Source organism: Hipposideros armiger, unplaced genomic scaffold (assembly GCF_001890085.2).
Source record: "Hipposideros armiger isolate ML-2016 unplaced genomic scaffold, ASM189008v1 scaffold_33, whole genome shotgun sequence".
NCBI classification, from domain to species: domain Eukaryota; kingdom Metazoa; phylum Chordata; class Mammalia; order Chiroptera; family Hipposideridae; genus Hipposideros; species Hipposideros armiger.
Window position 1 is genome coordinate 1,702,355 of NW_017731383.1, and position 17,341 is coordinate 1,719,695.

At 56.5% G+C, this 17,341-nt stretch overlaps 2 protein-coding genes across 3 annotated transcripts in view; both read left to right on the top strand.

The window, feature by feature from the left end:
* The window catches only part of LOC109380144 (BRCA1-associated ATM activator 1-like), an 18,493-nt gene extending 8,481 nt beyond the window's left edge, over positions 1-10,012 (top strand). The window contains exons 4-5 of the mRNA XM_019637422.1: positions 9,189-9,379; positions 9,658-10,012. Of these exons, the coding sequence (XP_019492967.1) occupies positions 9,189-9,379; positions 9,658-9,778 (312 nt within the window). The 3' untranslated portion in view covers positions 9,779-10,012. The remainder of the gene's footprint in view (positions 1-9,188; positions 9,380-9,657) is intronic.
* Positions 7,378-17,341, top strand: part of AMZ1 (archaelysin family metallopeptidase 1) — a 16,434-nt gene continuing 6,470 nt past the window's right edge. Inside the window, exons 1-3 of one of the 2 annotated variants that reach the window (XM_019637490.1) lie at positions 7,378-7,393; positions 13,672-14,183; positions 14,888-15,055. In XM_019637490.1, coding sequence (XP_019493035.1) covers positions 13,880-14,183; positions 14,888-15,055 — 472 coding nt within the window. In that variant the 5' untranslated portion in view covers positions 7,378-7,393; positions 13,672-13,879. Of the gene's footprint in view, positions 7,394-10,025; positions 14,184-14,887; positions 15,056-17,341 lie in introns of those variants that run through there. The other variant, XM_019637491.1, reaches the window with a different exon arrangement.

A 17,341-nucleotide genomic window follows, 5' to 3' on the forward strand; every position in this document is an offset into this window, starting at 1 on the left:
GCGCTGCTCACTGCCCGTGAGAAACTTACATGTGGGGACCCAGGGGCCTAGGAGGAAGGGGGCCCATCAACCCAGACTCACTGCCCCACCTGGGTACACACCTGGGGTCCTGAATCAGTACAGGCAGAGCTGTAGCTCCAGCGTCTCAGGAACAGGCTTTTCATTTTGATGTTGCTTCTCTTAGCACCCAGTCAGTCTTGGCTGCGGTTCCCTGAGGTTTGGATTTGGGCAGTGTGCAGGGGCAGGTTTAATTCTGATGCATTCCTCGCGAAGAGCGCAGTCCTTCAGGGTTTCAGGTTCAGTTGGGGTGAGTCTTCTGTGTGCTCCCCACTTTGGGCAGGACTTCCCCTGTCTTCTCTCTCTCTACCCCACCCAGAGGACACTGAACAGGTAGCTTATTGGCAGGTACAGGCAAATGCTCTCTGGACAAAAGGGCACCAGCCAATCAGAACGGACCTTGGCTGGTATGCCCAATCCAAGTGCAGCAGCCGAACATCAGCCCTGTTGCCATGCAGATTTTTCTTCCCAGTGAAAACGGACTAGATTACGTGGGCCAACCATCTTACTGCAAACAGTGAGAAATGCTGGATAACATACTCAAAGCCATCAGCTCAGGGATGCTGAAGTGCTGACAAGATGGTGGGGAAAGTTGCAGCACCCAGATACAAGCCCCTCAGCTCAGGGAGGTCGGGGCCATGCCCAGTAACACAGCTGCAGTCCTCAGGGAATAGGGACTGAAAAGTCACCAGTTTTGACCTAAGATGTGCAGTTACCCAGGAAGTGAAACGTGTCCAGACTGTCCGTGAGGAGAAAAACTGGCAAGCTGATGTGGCCACGCCCGCCTCTCAGTGCTGTGGGCTCCTAGAGGCAGAGACGGGCCTTGTGCATGCATCTCCAGCCCTGGATTCCAGCACAGGCTGGCACACAGCAGCCTGGGTATAGCCCACACTCTGGCCTGGTCCTCAGCATGTGCCGACTGCATGAGGTTGGGTGGCTGCTGACCAGGGCCCTTGGAAGAGGCTGTATCAGTTAGCTGTGTAACAAATAACCATTGAGGTTCCAGTCATTTGAAGCAACATTTTACTATTTCTACAGTCAGGGGCCCAGCCAGCTGCCCTGGCCTTACACTGTGCACCCGTAGCCAGTGAGGGCTAGCTGGTCTACTGGTCTCAGCTAGGACGACCCAGGCTTCATGTTTTCTCACCGTCTAGCAGACCAGCCCAGGCTTGTTCTCATGCTTGTTTTCTCAGGAGTCCAAGAGAGCTGGCCTTCAGAGGGGTGGTGATCTCAGGATAGGACTGTGAGCCGTGTGAGCCAGGCCCACGTCTCGGGCAGCTCTGCAGCCAGCACAGGTTTGCTGAGTGACTGAAGGACCTAAGTGAGCTCCAGTAGCTGGTGACCCAGAGGAGCCTTCTCAGGGAGCAGATCGGGGTGGGGCATTGTCTCCACTCATGGGCGTCCCACCCCCGCCTGCCCAAAACCCCGAGTCTCATCCCTTCCATTGGGACTGTCTTCCCCGAACTGTCTGCTCCTGTCTGAGCCAAGATGTGTCACCATGGAAACCACTTGGCAAACATGCCAGCAGGCAGAGGCGGCAAATAGCAGCTCAGTGGCGCCTGTTGGAAGATGGTGGTGGGACCCACCCCGCAGGCCCTTCTACAAGACCCCAGCCCCCTGTGGGACTTTTTCCCGGGGCACATCCAGGGACCCAGACTCGTGGGAGGAGCAGGCAGGCCGGGCCACACAGCCTCAGGGGCAGGTGTCCTTGGTACCCTGGCCCCTTCTTAGCTGCCTGCAGCGTCTGAGGCTGGGGCTCAGGCAGCTCTTCCAGGCCACCTGAATCTCTGCTGGTCACAGGTGGGGGTGGCACCCTTGTCCATCTGGCTGCAAGGATAGGGACCCCATATCACGGCCCATTTCTAGAACTGGCTGTAATGAGGTAGCTTTATCAGAGAGGCCTGGGGTCTGAGACAAATGTGTCCTATGTGCAGGGGGTGGGGTGGGTTGGCCGGCGTTGGCTGCCAGGAGCTTCAGTCGGCTCTGGGCTTCCCCCGTCTTAGGGCGAGGACCCTTCTGGATGAGCAGGGGGCACATCTGGAGTTTCAATTTCACCTGCTAACCAGGCAGCCGAGGGCGTGACCCCTATTTCCTGTCCAGCTGTTCCTGTGCCTTCGTGAGCGTGGCAGGGACAGGCAGGTGGTCAGGCGGGTACCCCACACCTTCCGTGTACAACCAGTTCTAGGCCTGATCATGGAGCTCTTCTCAACTTCCAGCTCTGTCCAGGTAACAAACCGGAAAAATCCTTGCAGCTGCTTGTGTCAAAAGTAGGAATTTATCCCAATGGGGAGATGATCGGGTACCTGTGCAACACAGGCTTATGGCAGCAAGACTCTCACAGTGAGATACGGAGCAAAATAGTGAAAAGCTGGGAAAAATATGGATGTCCCAAACCAGGTGATTCATCCAGGAAGCAAAACATGGCGCAGACCAGCGAGGGTGCCGACTACTGGCTCTGAACAGGAAGGGTGTCACGCGATGAAGTGCCGGCAGGACAGAGGCTGTGGTGCCAGTCCCTTAAAAACATTAAATAGGGAGAAAAAAATTATCTGAAGGTTGTCTGACAAAACGCTGAGAGGGTCCCTCTGTGGTTACATTATGGGGTCTTCTTTTGGTTTTTATTTGTCAGAATTTTCCAAATCTGCTGCTGTTGTAGCATCATTCCCTGTCCCTTGCAGTTCTGGGGATGATGGTGACAAATCTCTCAGCCATCTGTGGGGGCATTTCTCCAGAACGAGGCTGGGAAGACAGGGTGGGCGGGCTGCCTGGAAGCTGCAGTCAGTGGGAGCAACACTTGCTCAAAGGAAGCCCTTATCGTAAAGGTTTTCAAAGGACAAGGGCAGCTTGGGGAGTGTCCACGTTGGAGTGATAATGCCCCCTTCATGGCTGGACTCCTCCCTGAACTTGGAGTCCTCTTCTGCTGGGGGGGTGGGGTGGCGGGAATGGCACAGAGTCGGGGCCCACTCACGGCTGGCCCTGGGCAGAGCAGGGGTGCCGTCCTCCTGGCTGCTGGCAGAAGGCCACTGACCAGCCCTGACGATCTGGAGACAGGAGGAAAGGCCCTCATTCAAGGTGTGTGTCTTGAGAGCTGAGCCCCTTCCCTCAAGCCAGCTCCCCCCCACACACACACACCCACGCCAATGGCCCTAGACAGGACCCCTGGGGAGGGGATGAGAGACCTGGAAGCTGGCAATGGCCTGGCCCGTGGATTGCCAGGGAGGGGCTCCTGAGCTTCCAAAACACAGGGGCATGGGGCCCCCAAACAGCTAGAGGGGCCAGGAGGTGGAGAGTCTTCCTGGCCACCCACGTGACCTTGGGGACAGCCTGGGTGCCTGTCTTCTCACCTCACCTGTTCACTGTGCCGCGTGAGTCCTAACCCAGAGCCTAAGTGGGCAGAGCCAGGTCTCAGAATAGTAGCTGCTTCAGTCTGGGTCCCACAGACGGGAAACCAGGGCGAAATCGCCCTGCTCAGCCTTCGGGGACTCTGGGGCCCTGCCTGCCGCCCAGTCCACGTCCCAGTAACGGTGACTTAAGTTTCCTTCATCTTTGTGCTCCCCAGAGGGTGATGGGCAGACCACCAGCCTCAGGTCCTGGGAAGCAGGGAGGCCTGGTGACCCTGGGGCCGGGGGAGGGTCCTGGGAACACAGCACTTTTTAGTCTCTGGCTGAGGTGCAGCCCAGAGGAACCAGCATATGGGGCCCATGGGCCTGTTGCTGATGGGCTGAGGGGGCCCAGGAGTTCCCAGCCCCTGAAGGGAGCCTCTCATCTCACCCCATGGGAACGGGAACGTAGTGCCAGGGCTGTCCCCCAGGGCCCCTCCCAGCTGTGGAGGCGAGGGGTCCGTTTGAGGACTCCCCCCTGCGTCCAGCGCCAGGCTGGGCGGGTCTGAGAGCAAAGGGCAGAGCAGCTTTCCACAGGCCCCGCCCCCAGGATGCTCCCTGTGGGGTGTGGGTTTGCTGTGCCGTGGAATGAACCATCTCTGCCCAGGGGCGAGGGCACCCCCAGCCCCCCAGAGCCCAGCCCTTCCCCCAATCCTAGGACATTCTCTGCACACCTGAGCCACCCTGCTCCCTCACTCCTCCCGTCACACAGCGAACCCTGAAGGCAGTCTGGGCCTCCAAGTTCCCACCAGCCCTTCCCGTGCGACTTGGCCTCACTACGCCATAGGACGGACATCCAAGGAAGCCCCCGGAGACCCCCTGGATGCCAAGTCCAAAGGCCTCCTCCCATCCTGCCCCTCCAGGACCCCCTCTCGGGGTCCCCGTGTAGACAGCCGCCCTGCCCCCTCCACCGTGCTTGTCCCTGGTCCCTCCTGGACACCTGGCTGAGTAGACAAAGCTGTAAGGGGCTCAGGGGCCCCCCGGTGGGGCTCCTGGTGAGGGTGTCAAGGACAAAAAGGACAGTTACCGCGCAGGCTTGTTACGAGGCTGAGAGGATAACACGCGTAAAGCCCTTAGTACACTGTGCGCCTTGGTCTGTAAAAAGTTCTAAAAACATGGTTATTACATTCTAATAGCGGGACTGCCGGGCGCAGAGGAAGTTCCCAGGGGCAGTGATGACAGGGCCAGGCTGCGTGTCACGTGTTGGAGCTGCACCCCCACACCTGAAGCCCGTGCCTCCCCCTAGCAGCTCTGGGTTACCTCTGCCACCTGGGGGCCTCACCTGCCATTCCGGCTTGACTTCTCGCACCTGTTTAGCTCCAGGACCTCACGCTCCACCCCCTGTCCTGGGAGCATCAGGTGCGTCCCGCCCGCGCTCTGCACGAGGTCGGCAGGGGTCGGGGTCTGGAAGCCGCGCCCCGGGGNTGAAAGTAATACATATATTTAAGTAGAACTTGAACAACACAAAGGAGTAAAGAGGAAAATTAAACCACCATCATTTTTATTTCCTTCCGGCCTTCTTTCCTAACATGTCACAAAGCTGTGTTTTTCTTATAAAAACGGGGTTGCACTATAGTACAATTCAGTGTCATGCCTTTTCTCCCTTACCATTATAGTGGGTGTTTTCCACACGGAACATGTTGATTTTATTGACTATATGTCATTTTCTGTATTCCGTGTAATCACTCCACTATTGTTAGGCAGTGTTTCTAATGCTTTATTATTATAAGTAATGCTGTCATGGCTTTCCTTGTGCATCAACCTTCTCCTTTGTTCTCTTGGCTGATAACTGCTTTAGGATAGATTCCATGGCATTGATTTCTGCTATTTCTTACTTTGGTTTATCCTGTTCTAATCTCTTTTGAGTTGAATATCTAGGTCTTTCTTGTTTTCTAATATACTTATCGAAGGCTACACATTTCTCTGAAAGTATCATTTAGCTGCACCCTATAAGTTTTACTATGTAGTACTTTTGTCGTAATTTATTCTCAAGTATTTTTCATTATGATTTTTTTCTATAACAAAATATGGGTTCTTTTTAGTGTTTCTTATTGATTTCTAATTTATTTCACCGAAGTTAGAAAACATCGGTATTTCAATTTCCCTAAGTGTTCTATCTACATAGTTTCCATACTTGTTCCTTAGTTCAAGTTTATGTTGTTCACGCCTGCTGTGTTCTTGCTAATTTGTTTTAATTGTTTCTCAGAGGTATGGAAAAATCTTACACTAAGATTGTGGAATCAACAATTTTCCTTTGGAATGTGTTTTCCTTTTATATATATTTTAAAGTTAGGTTAGGTATGCAGAGGCTTAGGCTGTTAACATCTTCTGGGATTTGTCTCTTTGAACAAGGAGTTTTCTTCCTAAAGCACTGATAATGCCTTTTGCTTTGAAGTCGGTTTTGTATGATTTTACTCTGGCTGCACCAGCTTTTTTAAAATTAGAATTTGCCTGCTGTCTCCTTCACCAGTTTACTCTGGGCTGGTCTGTATTGTCAACGCTTCATTGCTTGCTATAAACAGTATGTTGTTAGCCTTTGGCTCTTTATTTCATCCGAACAGCTCTTTTAACAATTTAATCTGTTTCATTTGTTGAGCTTACTGTTATATTTGAATTATTTTCACCATATCCTTTCATATTTTTAAAATTTCCCATGCTTGCCTTTGCTGCTTCATCATTTTTCTGCCCTCCACTGGATTGATAAAGCTTTCAGGTTTTTAAACTCTTTCTTGTGGCTTTGCAGTTATGCTTTACACTTATGTTCTTTAGTGGTTACCCTTGCAGGCAAACGGGATAAAAGAGCCACAAGTTAAAGGCAATGCCTTTTTACATTTGCCCATGGGCTCTGTTTCTCGACCTCTCTTCTTCGCTCTGCTCATTTCCTTCTTACTGAATCACACGGTTCTCTCAGCACGGGCCCCTCGACGGCAGCTCGCCCAGCCTGTGCCCCATCAGTGCTATTGAACAGCAGCATAGTTGAGTGTAGACATTTCAGATGCTGGGTCTGGGCGAAAATGCCTGTTCCATTGGACTTCTTGCATCACGTACTATCAGTTTACACAAAAAATGGTTTTGTGGTTGAATTTGCATTTATTTTTCATAATCAGCAAGACAGAACATCTTTTCGTGTTTGTTGGCCATTTACAGTTCCTGTCCACGTCCCTGACCTGCTGTCGAGGTGTTGGCTTTCTAGCTTGTTCCCGCATTGGGTTAAAGTTATGAATCCTTTGTTGCGAATAATTTCTCCCAGTTAAACTGCTAAATCTAACAACTTGAAAGAAAGGTGTGTGGGAGTTGCCAGAAGAGTGGTCCTTTAGGGGGACACGTCGCGCTGTGCCCCTAGTGACACGTTCCCTGGCTGGGCCCGTTGCCAGGGTCCAGTGTCCTGCTGTTGCAGGAGAATCCCTGCTTGGTGGAGCTGCTGTTCCAGGTGCTGAAACCCCAGGACCTGAGCTCCGCAGTCCTCGCCTTCTCACTCCGCCTCGCAGGGATATTGGCAGCCCAGGAAGACTGCTTCCAGTATCTTCAGGTGAGCCTGGGCCCTCCCACCGAGCGGCCTGCTGAGAGGTGCGTGGCTTTATTCTGCAGGTACATAAAGCAGTGGTGGCTGTCACAACCTCTTAAGTCTCCGTGTCGTTCCCCCTGTCACCGCCCGCGTCTTGTACAAGGTTTCTATTCCTGAGTTGAAACTCACCAGGACTGAGGTCAGGGCAAAGGGGCAAACCCTGGGGAATAAGACAGAGCTGGGGCTGACTCTGCTCTGACACTTACCCGCTGGATGGACTTGGCCAAGTTCATGTCCTCTGAGCCTCGGTTTCTTCCCCTGACAGGTGAGCAGCGTGCCTGTCTCAGGGGTGCCGTGAGGATTCGCTGAGCCCACAGGNCCGAGAGGGTGCCGCCCTGCTGTGGTGGCGGGCGGCGTCCGGGAGGGAAGCCCGGGCCGCGTCGCAGCGCAGGTCTGGTCGCGCAAGCCCGGAGGACGCCCGGGGGGCGGCGGGGACGCGAATGGGGCACCGGGCGGGAGGTGGGGAGCTCGCGGCAGGCGCGTCGAGGAAGGCTTGGTGCAGCGCTGCGCTCAGCTCCGGAGTTGGGGCTTCCAGGACCCGACCCCTCAGAGGGGAGGTGGCCGGGCAGGAAAGCCCAGAACCCGGAAGGGGCTCAGCGACCCCTCAGGCCATCTGCTCCCCAGGGAAGGGCAACCTGGGCGCTGTTTGCTATGGTGGCGGTGGGAGCCATCAGGCAGTGGGCCCAGGCAGGCGGCAGGAAGGCGTTTCCTGGCCTGGGCCAGTTGGGTGGGCAGGGGTGTCCCCTGGGAGCCTGGAGGCCCCTGGAGGGCTCCTCTCCAGCCTCCGTGTGTCGGCAGGCGCCCCAGAGGAGGACAGACGTGGGTCCTTCCCTGCCTCTGTGACAGGGAAGGAAACAGGGTCAGGAGTGGAGCTGGTGATCGCGAGCGAGAGTAGCCTCGACAGGAAGCCAGGGGGCTGAGTGCGCCCTGCGCCCTGTGGTCTGAGCCCTCCGCCCCCTCCTAGCAAGTGGAAGGCTTCTGAGAAGTGTGAAACCCCAAGCCCTTTACAGCTCTTTCTGCGCGGGGGTGCTCAGGGCCCGGACGATTCCGGCAGACAGCTAATGAGTAGCTCGATGCAGCTGCTGGGATGTTTTGTAAAGCGCACTCAGAGCGACGAGAATCAGAGCGTGCAGTCTTGCCCAAAGGCTGGGCCTCTGTCCAGGCAGATGGGGGAACTAGAGTCTGGGCTGCGAGGATGGGACAGCCCACCTTTGATCACCTGGCCGGTCAGCCTGCCCTTCCTGCTGCCAGACCCTCCCTGGGGGAGGAAGTGGCCAGGACATGCCCTTTCCCAGCTTTTGGGCAAAACAGAGGCTAAACGAGGAGGATTCGGGCTGCCCAGGTGAAGGGCTGGCTGGCTGAAAAGTTTGGCCGTGGCCCCAGTGCCAATAAGGCAGAGACACCACTGCTCTTGGGGGAGACGTCCCACGCTGTGTTGACAGCTGGACCTTCTCTGCTTCTGAAACCCCTTTAGCACATTAAGAGTTTGGGCTCCGGGGTGAGGCATAGCTTTGAAATGTGGGGCGGCTACTGCCCAGCCATGTGACCGCAATTGCACCTGAAATGTCACAAGGTTGTGAGGCTCGAATGAGCCGATGCAGTGGCGCTCAGGTGCATGGCAGGCATCGCGTGTTCGTTACTGCTGTCCCGGCAGTGAAATGCAGAGGAGTGCGACGGGCAGTAGCAGAGCCCGAAGGACAGCCGGGAGCCAGGTGTTGGAGGTTCCCCTTCCAAGCACCTGCTATTGCCAAGATTAACNGCTCGCAGGTGAGACCCGGCAGCTGGGGTGGCTCTGGAAGGAATTGGGAAGCATAGAAGGTTTCTGTGGGTTTAAAGCCGCAGTAGAAAACGGCGCTGCTCACCCGGGAAACTCCAGCTTCTGAGCATGGGCCTCTGACGGTGCCTCCTGCAGGGCGGAATGCAAGCCCTTGTCCTGGGGTTCTGGTGTCTGCTGATTGAAGCCATGTCTCCACTGAACCCAGTTCTGTCTCCCCTCCCCGCCAGGTGCCCTGGGCACCATCTTTTCCCTGCAGGGAGATGCCAGCCTGTTTGTGGCCTCGGCGGCCGGGCAGCTCCTGGCACACATCCTGGTTCTGTCGATGCGAGGCCAAGCTGAGGGACACCCCAACCCGCAGGCTCCTGACTGGCCGGCCTGTGCCCAGCAGATCGTGGGCCACGTGGAAGAGGCCCTGCACTCCGCCGCCACCCCTCAGGTCACGCAGGCCCTGAACGTCCTGAGCACCATGTTCGGGCACTGCCACGGCCCTTGGACACAAGTCCTTTGGGTGCGGCTGAGTCCCCTCGTGGCCTGTCTGCTCAAGAAAGACCCCGTCCCCGCCGCACACTCGCTGGTGGACCTCCTCCTCAGCGCGGCCCGGTCAGGTCCCCCGGGGTGTGGCTGGGCGGGGGCAGGGGGGTGCTAGTTTCCCTTGGGAGGCCCCAGGGCAGCTGTCACACCTGGGGCCACACCTCACTGGCTCCCCAAGAGCACGGCCTCCAGTAGAGGGAACAGCACGGGTCTGAAAGCCCCGCTCCTGGGAAGGAAATCCCGTGCCTGCTGGGCACGCCCGGCCCCAGGGCAGCAGCCCCACTGGGTGCTGTGTGGGCTTTGGCGGCGGGACAGGAATAACTCTGTTTCTGGGGCCTTCTCTGCAGTTCTCCCGCGCTGAGTTCCGACTGTAGCCTATGGGAGACCTTGGCCCAGACCCTGAGCCTTCTGAGCTGCACACAAGCAGGGCCTCTGGCTTTGGGGGTCCTGAAACTGCAGGACTGGTGAGGACTGGGGCCGCTGTGTGCGGGGGCAACGGAGAGGTGTCGCGCGAGGCGTCCGTGGCCGGGGAAGTCTAGAGAGCTCCCTAAGCCAGGACAGGCGGAGGCGCCACCCGGGGTTGTCGCTGAGCACTGGTGTAGGCTGTGGCTTCCGCTCTCTTTAGCGACAGGAAAGCCATTTCCAACAAGAGCGTTAGAAGCTGCACATAAGACAGACTCTTGGAGCTTGTCTGCCTAGAGTTGGGCTNCCGGGAGCCAGGTGTTGGAGGTTCCCCTTCCAAGCACCTGCTATTGCCAAGATTAACGGGTTGGTGAATAGCGGAGAGGGCTGGGGAGCACCTGGCCCTGACTGCGGCTCCCTCCTGTGGCACCCGGCTGCTGGGACACAGCCAGCTTCTGTGAGATGAGTGGTCTTGTGCAGAAATGACCTGGCAAAATAGAGGGGTCAGGCGGGGTGACCCAGGAAGATGAATGAGGCCACATGGGCTTCTTGAGAGGAAACGCTGCCTGGGCAGACAGACGGCTACGTCCTGGACCTGAGAGAGAGCAGGACCCACGTGGAAGGACAGAGAGGCTCAAACACCCTTGGGCCGGGTCTGGAGGCTGGTGTCCTGTTGACCCACTAGCTCACGCCTGTCGGGAGTGGATGTGGCTGCTTCTTCCCTGCTCTTGGAGCTTCTCAGGTGGCTGGTGGCCAGAGGCTCTGGCTGGGGCAGGGTGTTGTGGGGTTTCTCTGGGTGGGTGTCCTACGTGGATGTTCCAAGCACACACATGCTCACCATGGAGCTCGTGGGTGTGCAAACAGCTGTCCCAGGGAGAAGGATTCAGAGAGGAAACTGTTTCTCCGAGTGTGTTCCGGGGACCCTGCAGGGGACCCATGAAGTCAAAACCATATTCACAGTACCCCGAGATGTTATTTGCCCTTCCCATGTGATGCTGGGTGTGATGCTGACGGATGCAGGACTGTGTTCTTGTGTTTCCCACATTTCTTGGTTTTAAGTTCAGAACAGTGAATATTGATTGGTAGATAGAATCCACATAGACCAGGAGCCCCTGGGGGTCCTCAGTGGTGTCAGCATAAGGGGCCCTACGACCGGAGAAGTGCAGTGCTGGGTCCCGGCTGCCTCCTTTGCAGACTCTGCCATGTCTTGGGTCCTCCTGCTTCAGGGTCTGTCTTCACCGGTTCCCCTGCACGAGCCTTCTGGCCCCTGGAGAAGCTGTCCGCTGTGGCCCTTCCCATGCCATGTGATTTGGTCCTCTCTGAATGGCTAAGAAGAGCCTGAGGTTTACAGTTTGGGTCCAAGTCACACCTGGGATGGACGTGGCAGGGTCCTTGAACTTTTGGTAAAAGGCATTTCTCGTTTCCCGAGGTTTGGCCTGGGTTAGAGGTGTTTGCTGGCAGTGGAGCCCCTGAGTGGGTCTGGGGGTGGTAAGGGGGAGTGGGTGCTGGCAGGAGGAGCTCCTGCTAGTGAGGGGTACTGTCCTGGGAGTCAGGAGAGCCGTGTCTGAATCCGGGCAAGGTGTGCAGCCCTGGGCATGTGGCCTCCCTCTCTGAGCCTCAGTCTTCTTGGCTATAAGATTGGCGAATACTGGTAGCTATGTTTTGCTGGTTGTGAGTTCAGATGAGGTGTTGGGTCCAAAGTCATCTTGGGGTTTACGGGACAGTGGACATGTGAGGAGGGTGTTGCCTGGGTTGGTTCAGGTCGCCTGCGGACATCGGTTTGTCTTGTTTTCTTCTGCTTTGGAAAGCTGTGACATAGACCTTCCTGGGGTCCAAGGACACAATTCATAGGCTACTCTCGGTTACAGAAATAATAGTTCCTAGGTGGCTATGACATCAAGGAAAAATTTAGAGGTGACTGTTGGTGGTAAAGCGTCTCACATCAGCTCGGTGTGGTGAGGGTGTTGCTGAGTGGAAAGTCTCGGGTGAGCCAGGAGCGTTTGTGGGGGTCACGTGACCTACATCCGGACACAAAAATAGGCTGGTGGGATGCACGTGGCGTCAGGAACTCAAGGTGACTCTGGGCTCCTCTCTCTCTCTGCTCGGTCAAGTGTGCTCCAGGCCAGGAAGGTGGGGGTCCCTCCTCCACACCCCATGATGCCCGGCGGGACGAGACAGGCTTCCTGAGCCATGAAGTCCCGCCTGGAATACGGTGGGAATTCAGTGCTCTTGGTGATTATTTTTATTTGCTGTTGACTACTTAGAACTTCAGGGGTTGATGGGGTTGTAAGTTGGCATGACCTTTCTGGAAAGCAGTTTGATGATACAAATCAAGATTCCTTAAACATCTGCACAGAATAGCTTCTCTTCTGGGAACCTGTCCGAGGAAATGGAAACACAGGCTTGTGTACCAAGCTTTTCATCACGGTGTTTTGGGGAAGCTGTTAAAAATGGCATTTTTTTAATAGAGTGTTTAAGGATTTCGGAAAATGCTCGTAATGTACTAAGTCAAAAGGATGTAAGATTGCACATGTAACTGGATCTTAAATTTGTAAGATATATTGCAGAAAGAAAAACATAGCTCTCTGTGTTGGGATGAAGCCCCTCATTGAAGCCAGCTCTTATATGCTTATCTATGTATATAATGTCCTCTGCAAAAAGTTATAGCTATTATATAATTTTCCAGAGGAAAGTTGATGAATTATATACACATCTCCCGCTCTGTATGTACCTATGTGTATATATTTACATATACATATACACATGGATGCACATATATGCATATGTACATATAAATTTATTTTCCGGATGAACGCTTTAAATTGGGGTCAGCTAAGGGAGTACGGCTGTTTTCTCCCTTCTCACAAAACAAGGCCCAGTCCTGCTTTCCCGCTCCGCTGGGAGGCCTCACGCTCTGTACTCTGCAGAGAGGTTTTGCATATCTGGCTTGATTTTCTAAATCAAGAACCAGCCACACACTGTTCCTGCCTTCTCTCTGCACTGCTATTTGTGCATTCTCTTTTCTCTGGCTTCCGGCTTGTTCTCTCCTCATCCCTCTTTCTCTGTCCCTTGAGAATCCCCCCACCCCGCCAGGACCCCCTGCTGATCACATGTCTTTGGACCGAGACATAGCACAGAGCCCACAGCAGGCTCTGTGACCAGAGCCAGACATTCACTGGTAGGATTTCAGGGTGTTTCTGGCCCACACACGATGTCAGGCCCCGCTGCCAGTTCAGCAGGAGAATTCCAGTTTGTAAGGTGGCTTTGTCACCACCCTCCCAGCCCATCTGTGCCTCCCCGGCAGCTGCTCTCCTGCCCGGTCTATCCCAGCAGTTCAAGGGCTCCTTCTTGCTTTGCCGTATCACTCCATTTACAGCGTTCCATCGTTGGCACGTGTGCCTGCCCCTAGTGTGTGCCCAGGAAACTTCTGGGTCTCGGCACCGTGGGGGCTGCCTTCTCCCCATATACGCTTGCCTGGCCGGCCAGCCTGGCCACGTGGACTTGGGGATCGTGGCTGCCTCCCTTGGGCACAGGGGCCCCTGCCAGGAAAGCCTGTGGCTGGGATCCAAAGTGCTGGGGGCCGCGGGTGATGGATGCACTTGGGGATCACAGAGGGGCTGCAGCGCCCAGTGTCCTGCCCAAAGGGGCCCCTCCGGTGGGTGGTCCTCCTGCTGGGGCTCGGACATAGTTGGGGTGGGCAGTGGGCGTTGGGGCTGCTGTTCTCACCAGACCCATGGGACCCTCTGTGGGGTTCCCACAGGGCTTGTGGCCTGCTGTGTGCGGAGGGGACCCTTCCCATACTAAATCCTGGTGAAGGTCCCAGCCTGCCAGAGTGGGAGGAGAGAAAGCAGCATCCTGTGGCCCTGCTGGGGGGCAGTGCAGTGTCCGGGGGGCCCGGGTTCCTCGGATAGCGTCTGTCCCCCATGAGGCCGTGTGCTCAGCATACGTGTCCCCCTCAGGGCGCCGACAGGCGGGAGGTGTCCACGCCACCCCTCGCTGTTGCTGAGAAGGCCCAACACCAGGCAGAGCCGGCTCCGTGTCCATCTGCAGGGAGCCCTTGGCAGTCGTTCCAGTCAGCCCTCAGGAAGGCTCTAGAGACCGTGGCCGTCCCTGTCCCCTGGAGGTTCATGGGCAGCAGCAGGGGCTCCCCGAGGGGCCAGGCCCACCATGCTGCAGTGCCGGCCAGCCCAGGAGTTCAGCCTCGGCCCCCGGGCCCTCAAGGATGCCCTGGTGTCCACGGACCCAGCGCTGCAGCAGCTCTATGCGTCTGCCTTCTCCCCGGCCGAGAGGCTCTTCCTGGCCGAGGCCTACAGGCCCCAGAGGACCCTGTTTTGCACCCTGCTCATCCACACGGCCTTCGACTGGCTCCTCAGCCGTCCCGAGGCCCCCGAGGACTTTGAGACCTTCCACGCGGCCCTGCTGACCAGGAGGCGGGGCCCCACGCGGAAGTATATCTACCTACAGCCGATCGGTACCAGGGTTGGGGGGGCATGTACCCCGCATCCCAGAGGGCTGGGGGGCATACCCCACAAAGCCTGCAACTGGGTGAAGAGCTGGAGGGGGTGTCCTGGAGCCATCAGGACCCCACTGTGGAGACAAGGGCCTGAACTGAGCATAAGGGGTGTCCACCTGGGCCCCAGGTGGGGCCTGAAATACAGTGCTGGCGCGCTTGGGATTGGGGTCCTCCTGTCCAGCTGCAACTGTGATTACTGGTCTTTTACCTGGGCATTGGCCTTTCTTCCATTTTCCTCCTTTTTCTTTTTGCCCTTTAAAAATGATGTGTTTTAATGTCTCATTTCTGTGCCTGACTCTCACTCTAAAGGCAGGTCTGTGTCAACCTTGTTGGCCTAGAAGCTGGTGCTGGGGTGAGGAGGGATCCTGGGGGTGCTGGGCACCCTGGGGGTCTCTGGGGAGAAGGTGGGTCCAGTGGGGGATCCCTGGACATCCTAGGGGTCTCTTGGGAGAAGGCAGGTCCAGTGGGGGATCCCTGGGGGTGCTGGGCACCCTGGGAGTCTCTGGGGAGAAGGCAGGTCCAGTGGGGGAATCCCTGGACATCCTGGGGGTCTTTGGGGAGAAGGCGGGTCCAGCAGGGGATCCCTGGAGGTGCTGGACACCCTGGGGGACTCTGGGGAGAAGGCGGGTTAGGCGGGGCTGACGGTGCTGCTCTGCCCCCAGATCTGAGTGAGGGGCTGGTGGGCAGCGCCCTGCTGGCCTCCCTGCAGAGCTGCACGGAGGCCTTCTTCCTGGGCCTGCAGGTCAGGTGCCTGCCCTCCGTGCCGGCGGCATCCATCCACTGCTCGTCGCGCCCCAGTCAGGACTCGGACAGGCTGCAGCTGCACACAGGTGAGTGTGGTGCAGGCCCCAGCACTCCTCAGGAGGCCCTTTCCGGAAGGCAGAGGTGGGGGGCAGGAGCCCAAGAGAAGGAAGGAAGGTCTCTCCCTACCCCTTGGTGGGAAACATCTATTTCCCAGCGTTGTGAACAGGACTCAGATGAGTGCTCCTGCCCCACCCAGAAGTGTGTGCAGACCTGACCGTGCAGCCCAGTGTCTGCTGGGAAACTCCAGGGCATGCAGAGCGGGGAAAGCCGGCCCGGGCCCGGCCTCCTACGGCATCTCTCCAGCCTCCTGGCCTTACTAAGCACTTTGGGTCTAAAGGAGCCCCTCCGCTCCAGCCCCTGGGGTCGCTGGCAGCAGGAGAGTGAGCTGGGCTGAGGGGCGCAGGTGAACGGGGCGCTCAGGTGTATGAGACCCGGACTAAAGCGTAGGGAGGTCCGCAGAATGAGCTGGGGCCGTGGACAGCAGCCGTGGGCGCGTCAGCTGTGGGAGGCTCTCAGCCTGTGTCTGCGGCTTCTGGCCCCCGACCCCCGTGGATGTCGGCCGGTCCTTCCTGCTGGCCCCTCTGCCTTCTCCTCTCTCCCGTGTCCCGCCCGCGCCTTATCCTGCTCCACTTACTGTCTCTTCAGCTGCACCCAGTCCCTTATTACACCTGGTGCTGAGTTCATCATTTCCATCATCATTTTGTTTTCAGTTCTCTACTTTTTACTGGATTCTTTTTCCAATTAGCAGCGTCCTTTTTTTATGGTTTCCAGTTGCCTGCTAAAGTGTCAGGTCAGCACTTCTATCCATGAACACAGTGCTTTCTGTCCCACGTCGGGCGATTCCGGTTGGGGAAACTGGGCACTTGCCGTTTCTGCTCGTCCCATCTCTGCCTCACTGCATGTTTCTGCCCCACTGAGCGTCTTGTTTTTGGTTGTTAGCTGGACCGCTTATTGTTTAACTTCTGGGGAGTCGAGAGAGGCCTGGGATGATGTGACTTTTCTCCAGACAGGGTTTTATTTTTCAGGGTTGACAGGGACCTCCTGGCTGGGATGGGCGCCATCCGATGGTGGCGTGTTCCTTTCTATGTCCCAGGCTTCAGGTTTGGTCATGCTGAGACCCCTCCTGCTCGCTGGGCACAGCCTTCCCCCACCCCCCAGGGTCTGGAGCGGGGCCTAGGCTTGTGCCCAAATGCAGGCCCTGGAACGCCCTGTCGGCCCCCGGCCTCCTCACCCCTCAGATCTCTCGTGCCACGTGCTGTGCCGTCACGCCGGCCTTTGCTCCCACCTGACTCATGTCTCTGAGATGCAGGAGAGGCCAAGTGTCTGTCCGAGCTGCCCCAGGAGTGTACGAAGTACCAGTGTTGCCCCGTGTTTCTCACCCCCACTGCCGAGCAAGCCAACTGCTGCTCTGGGCCCACGCTTCAGGGGCTGCGCAGAGCCTGGGGAGCCAGCAAGCAGGTGCTGCCCAGAGGGTGCGCTGGGTTAAATTTGTGTCAGATCGGCTTGCTTTAGATCTCTGTACTAGCGTCCTGGGGCTCATGACAAGGTACCACAGGCTGGGTGGCGTAAAACAAGGGAAGTGTGTTGTTTCATAGACTGGAGGCCAGAAATCTGAGACCAAGGTGTCGGCAGGGCCGTCCTCTCTCTGAAGGCCCCAGGGGAGGGTGCTTCCTGCCTCTCCAGCTTCTGGTGGTAGCCCGCAGTCCTTGGGGTTCCCGGCTTGTAGCCGCGTCACTCTAGTCTCTGCCCCCATCGTCACATCGTTCCTTCCTTGTGTGTCTGACTCTTTTTATAAGGACACCAGGCATATTGGATTCAGGCCACCATAGTGACGTCCTCTTAACTCGATTACATCTGCAAAGATCCTGTCATACAGGGTCCCACTTAGGTGCCGGGGGTTAGGACTTCCATATGTATTTTGGGGGACACAACTCAACCTATAACCATCATCATCATTGTCACCTTAAGCTAAAATTCCGTGGCCTTTCCTCTAAAACCCCAGCCACTCATTTCCAAGGTCACACCCTAGACCTGTGCCGTCCAGGGCAGCAGCCACTGGCCACGTGTGGCTACTGAACATGTAATACGTGGCTGGTCTGAGTGGAAATATACATTAAGTGCAACAGGCAGATGGGGATCAATATTCAGTATGAAAAGCAGTGAAAACAAGCTTTTAATTTTTCTTTTTTTTTAAAAGATTTTTATTGGGGAATTGGGATGGGAACAGTGCTGGGGAATTGGGGGAAGGGGAACAGACAAGTTGCTGTCCTTTTGTTCTTCAGTCTAGTTGTGGAGGACGTTGCTTCACTGGC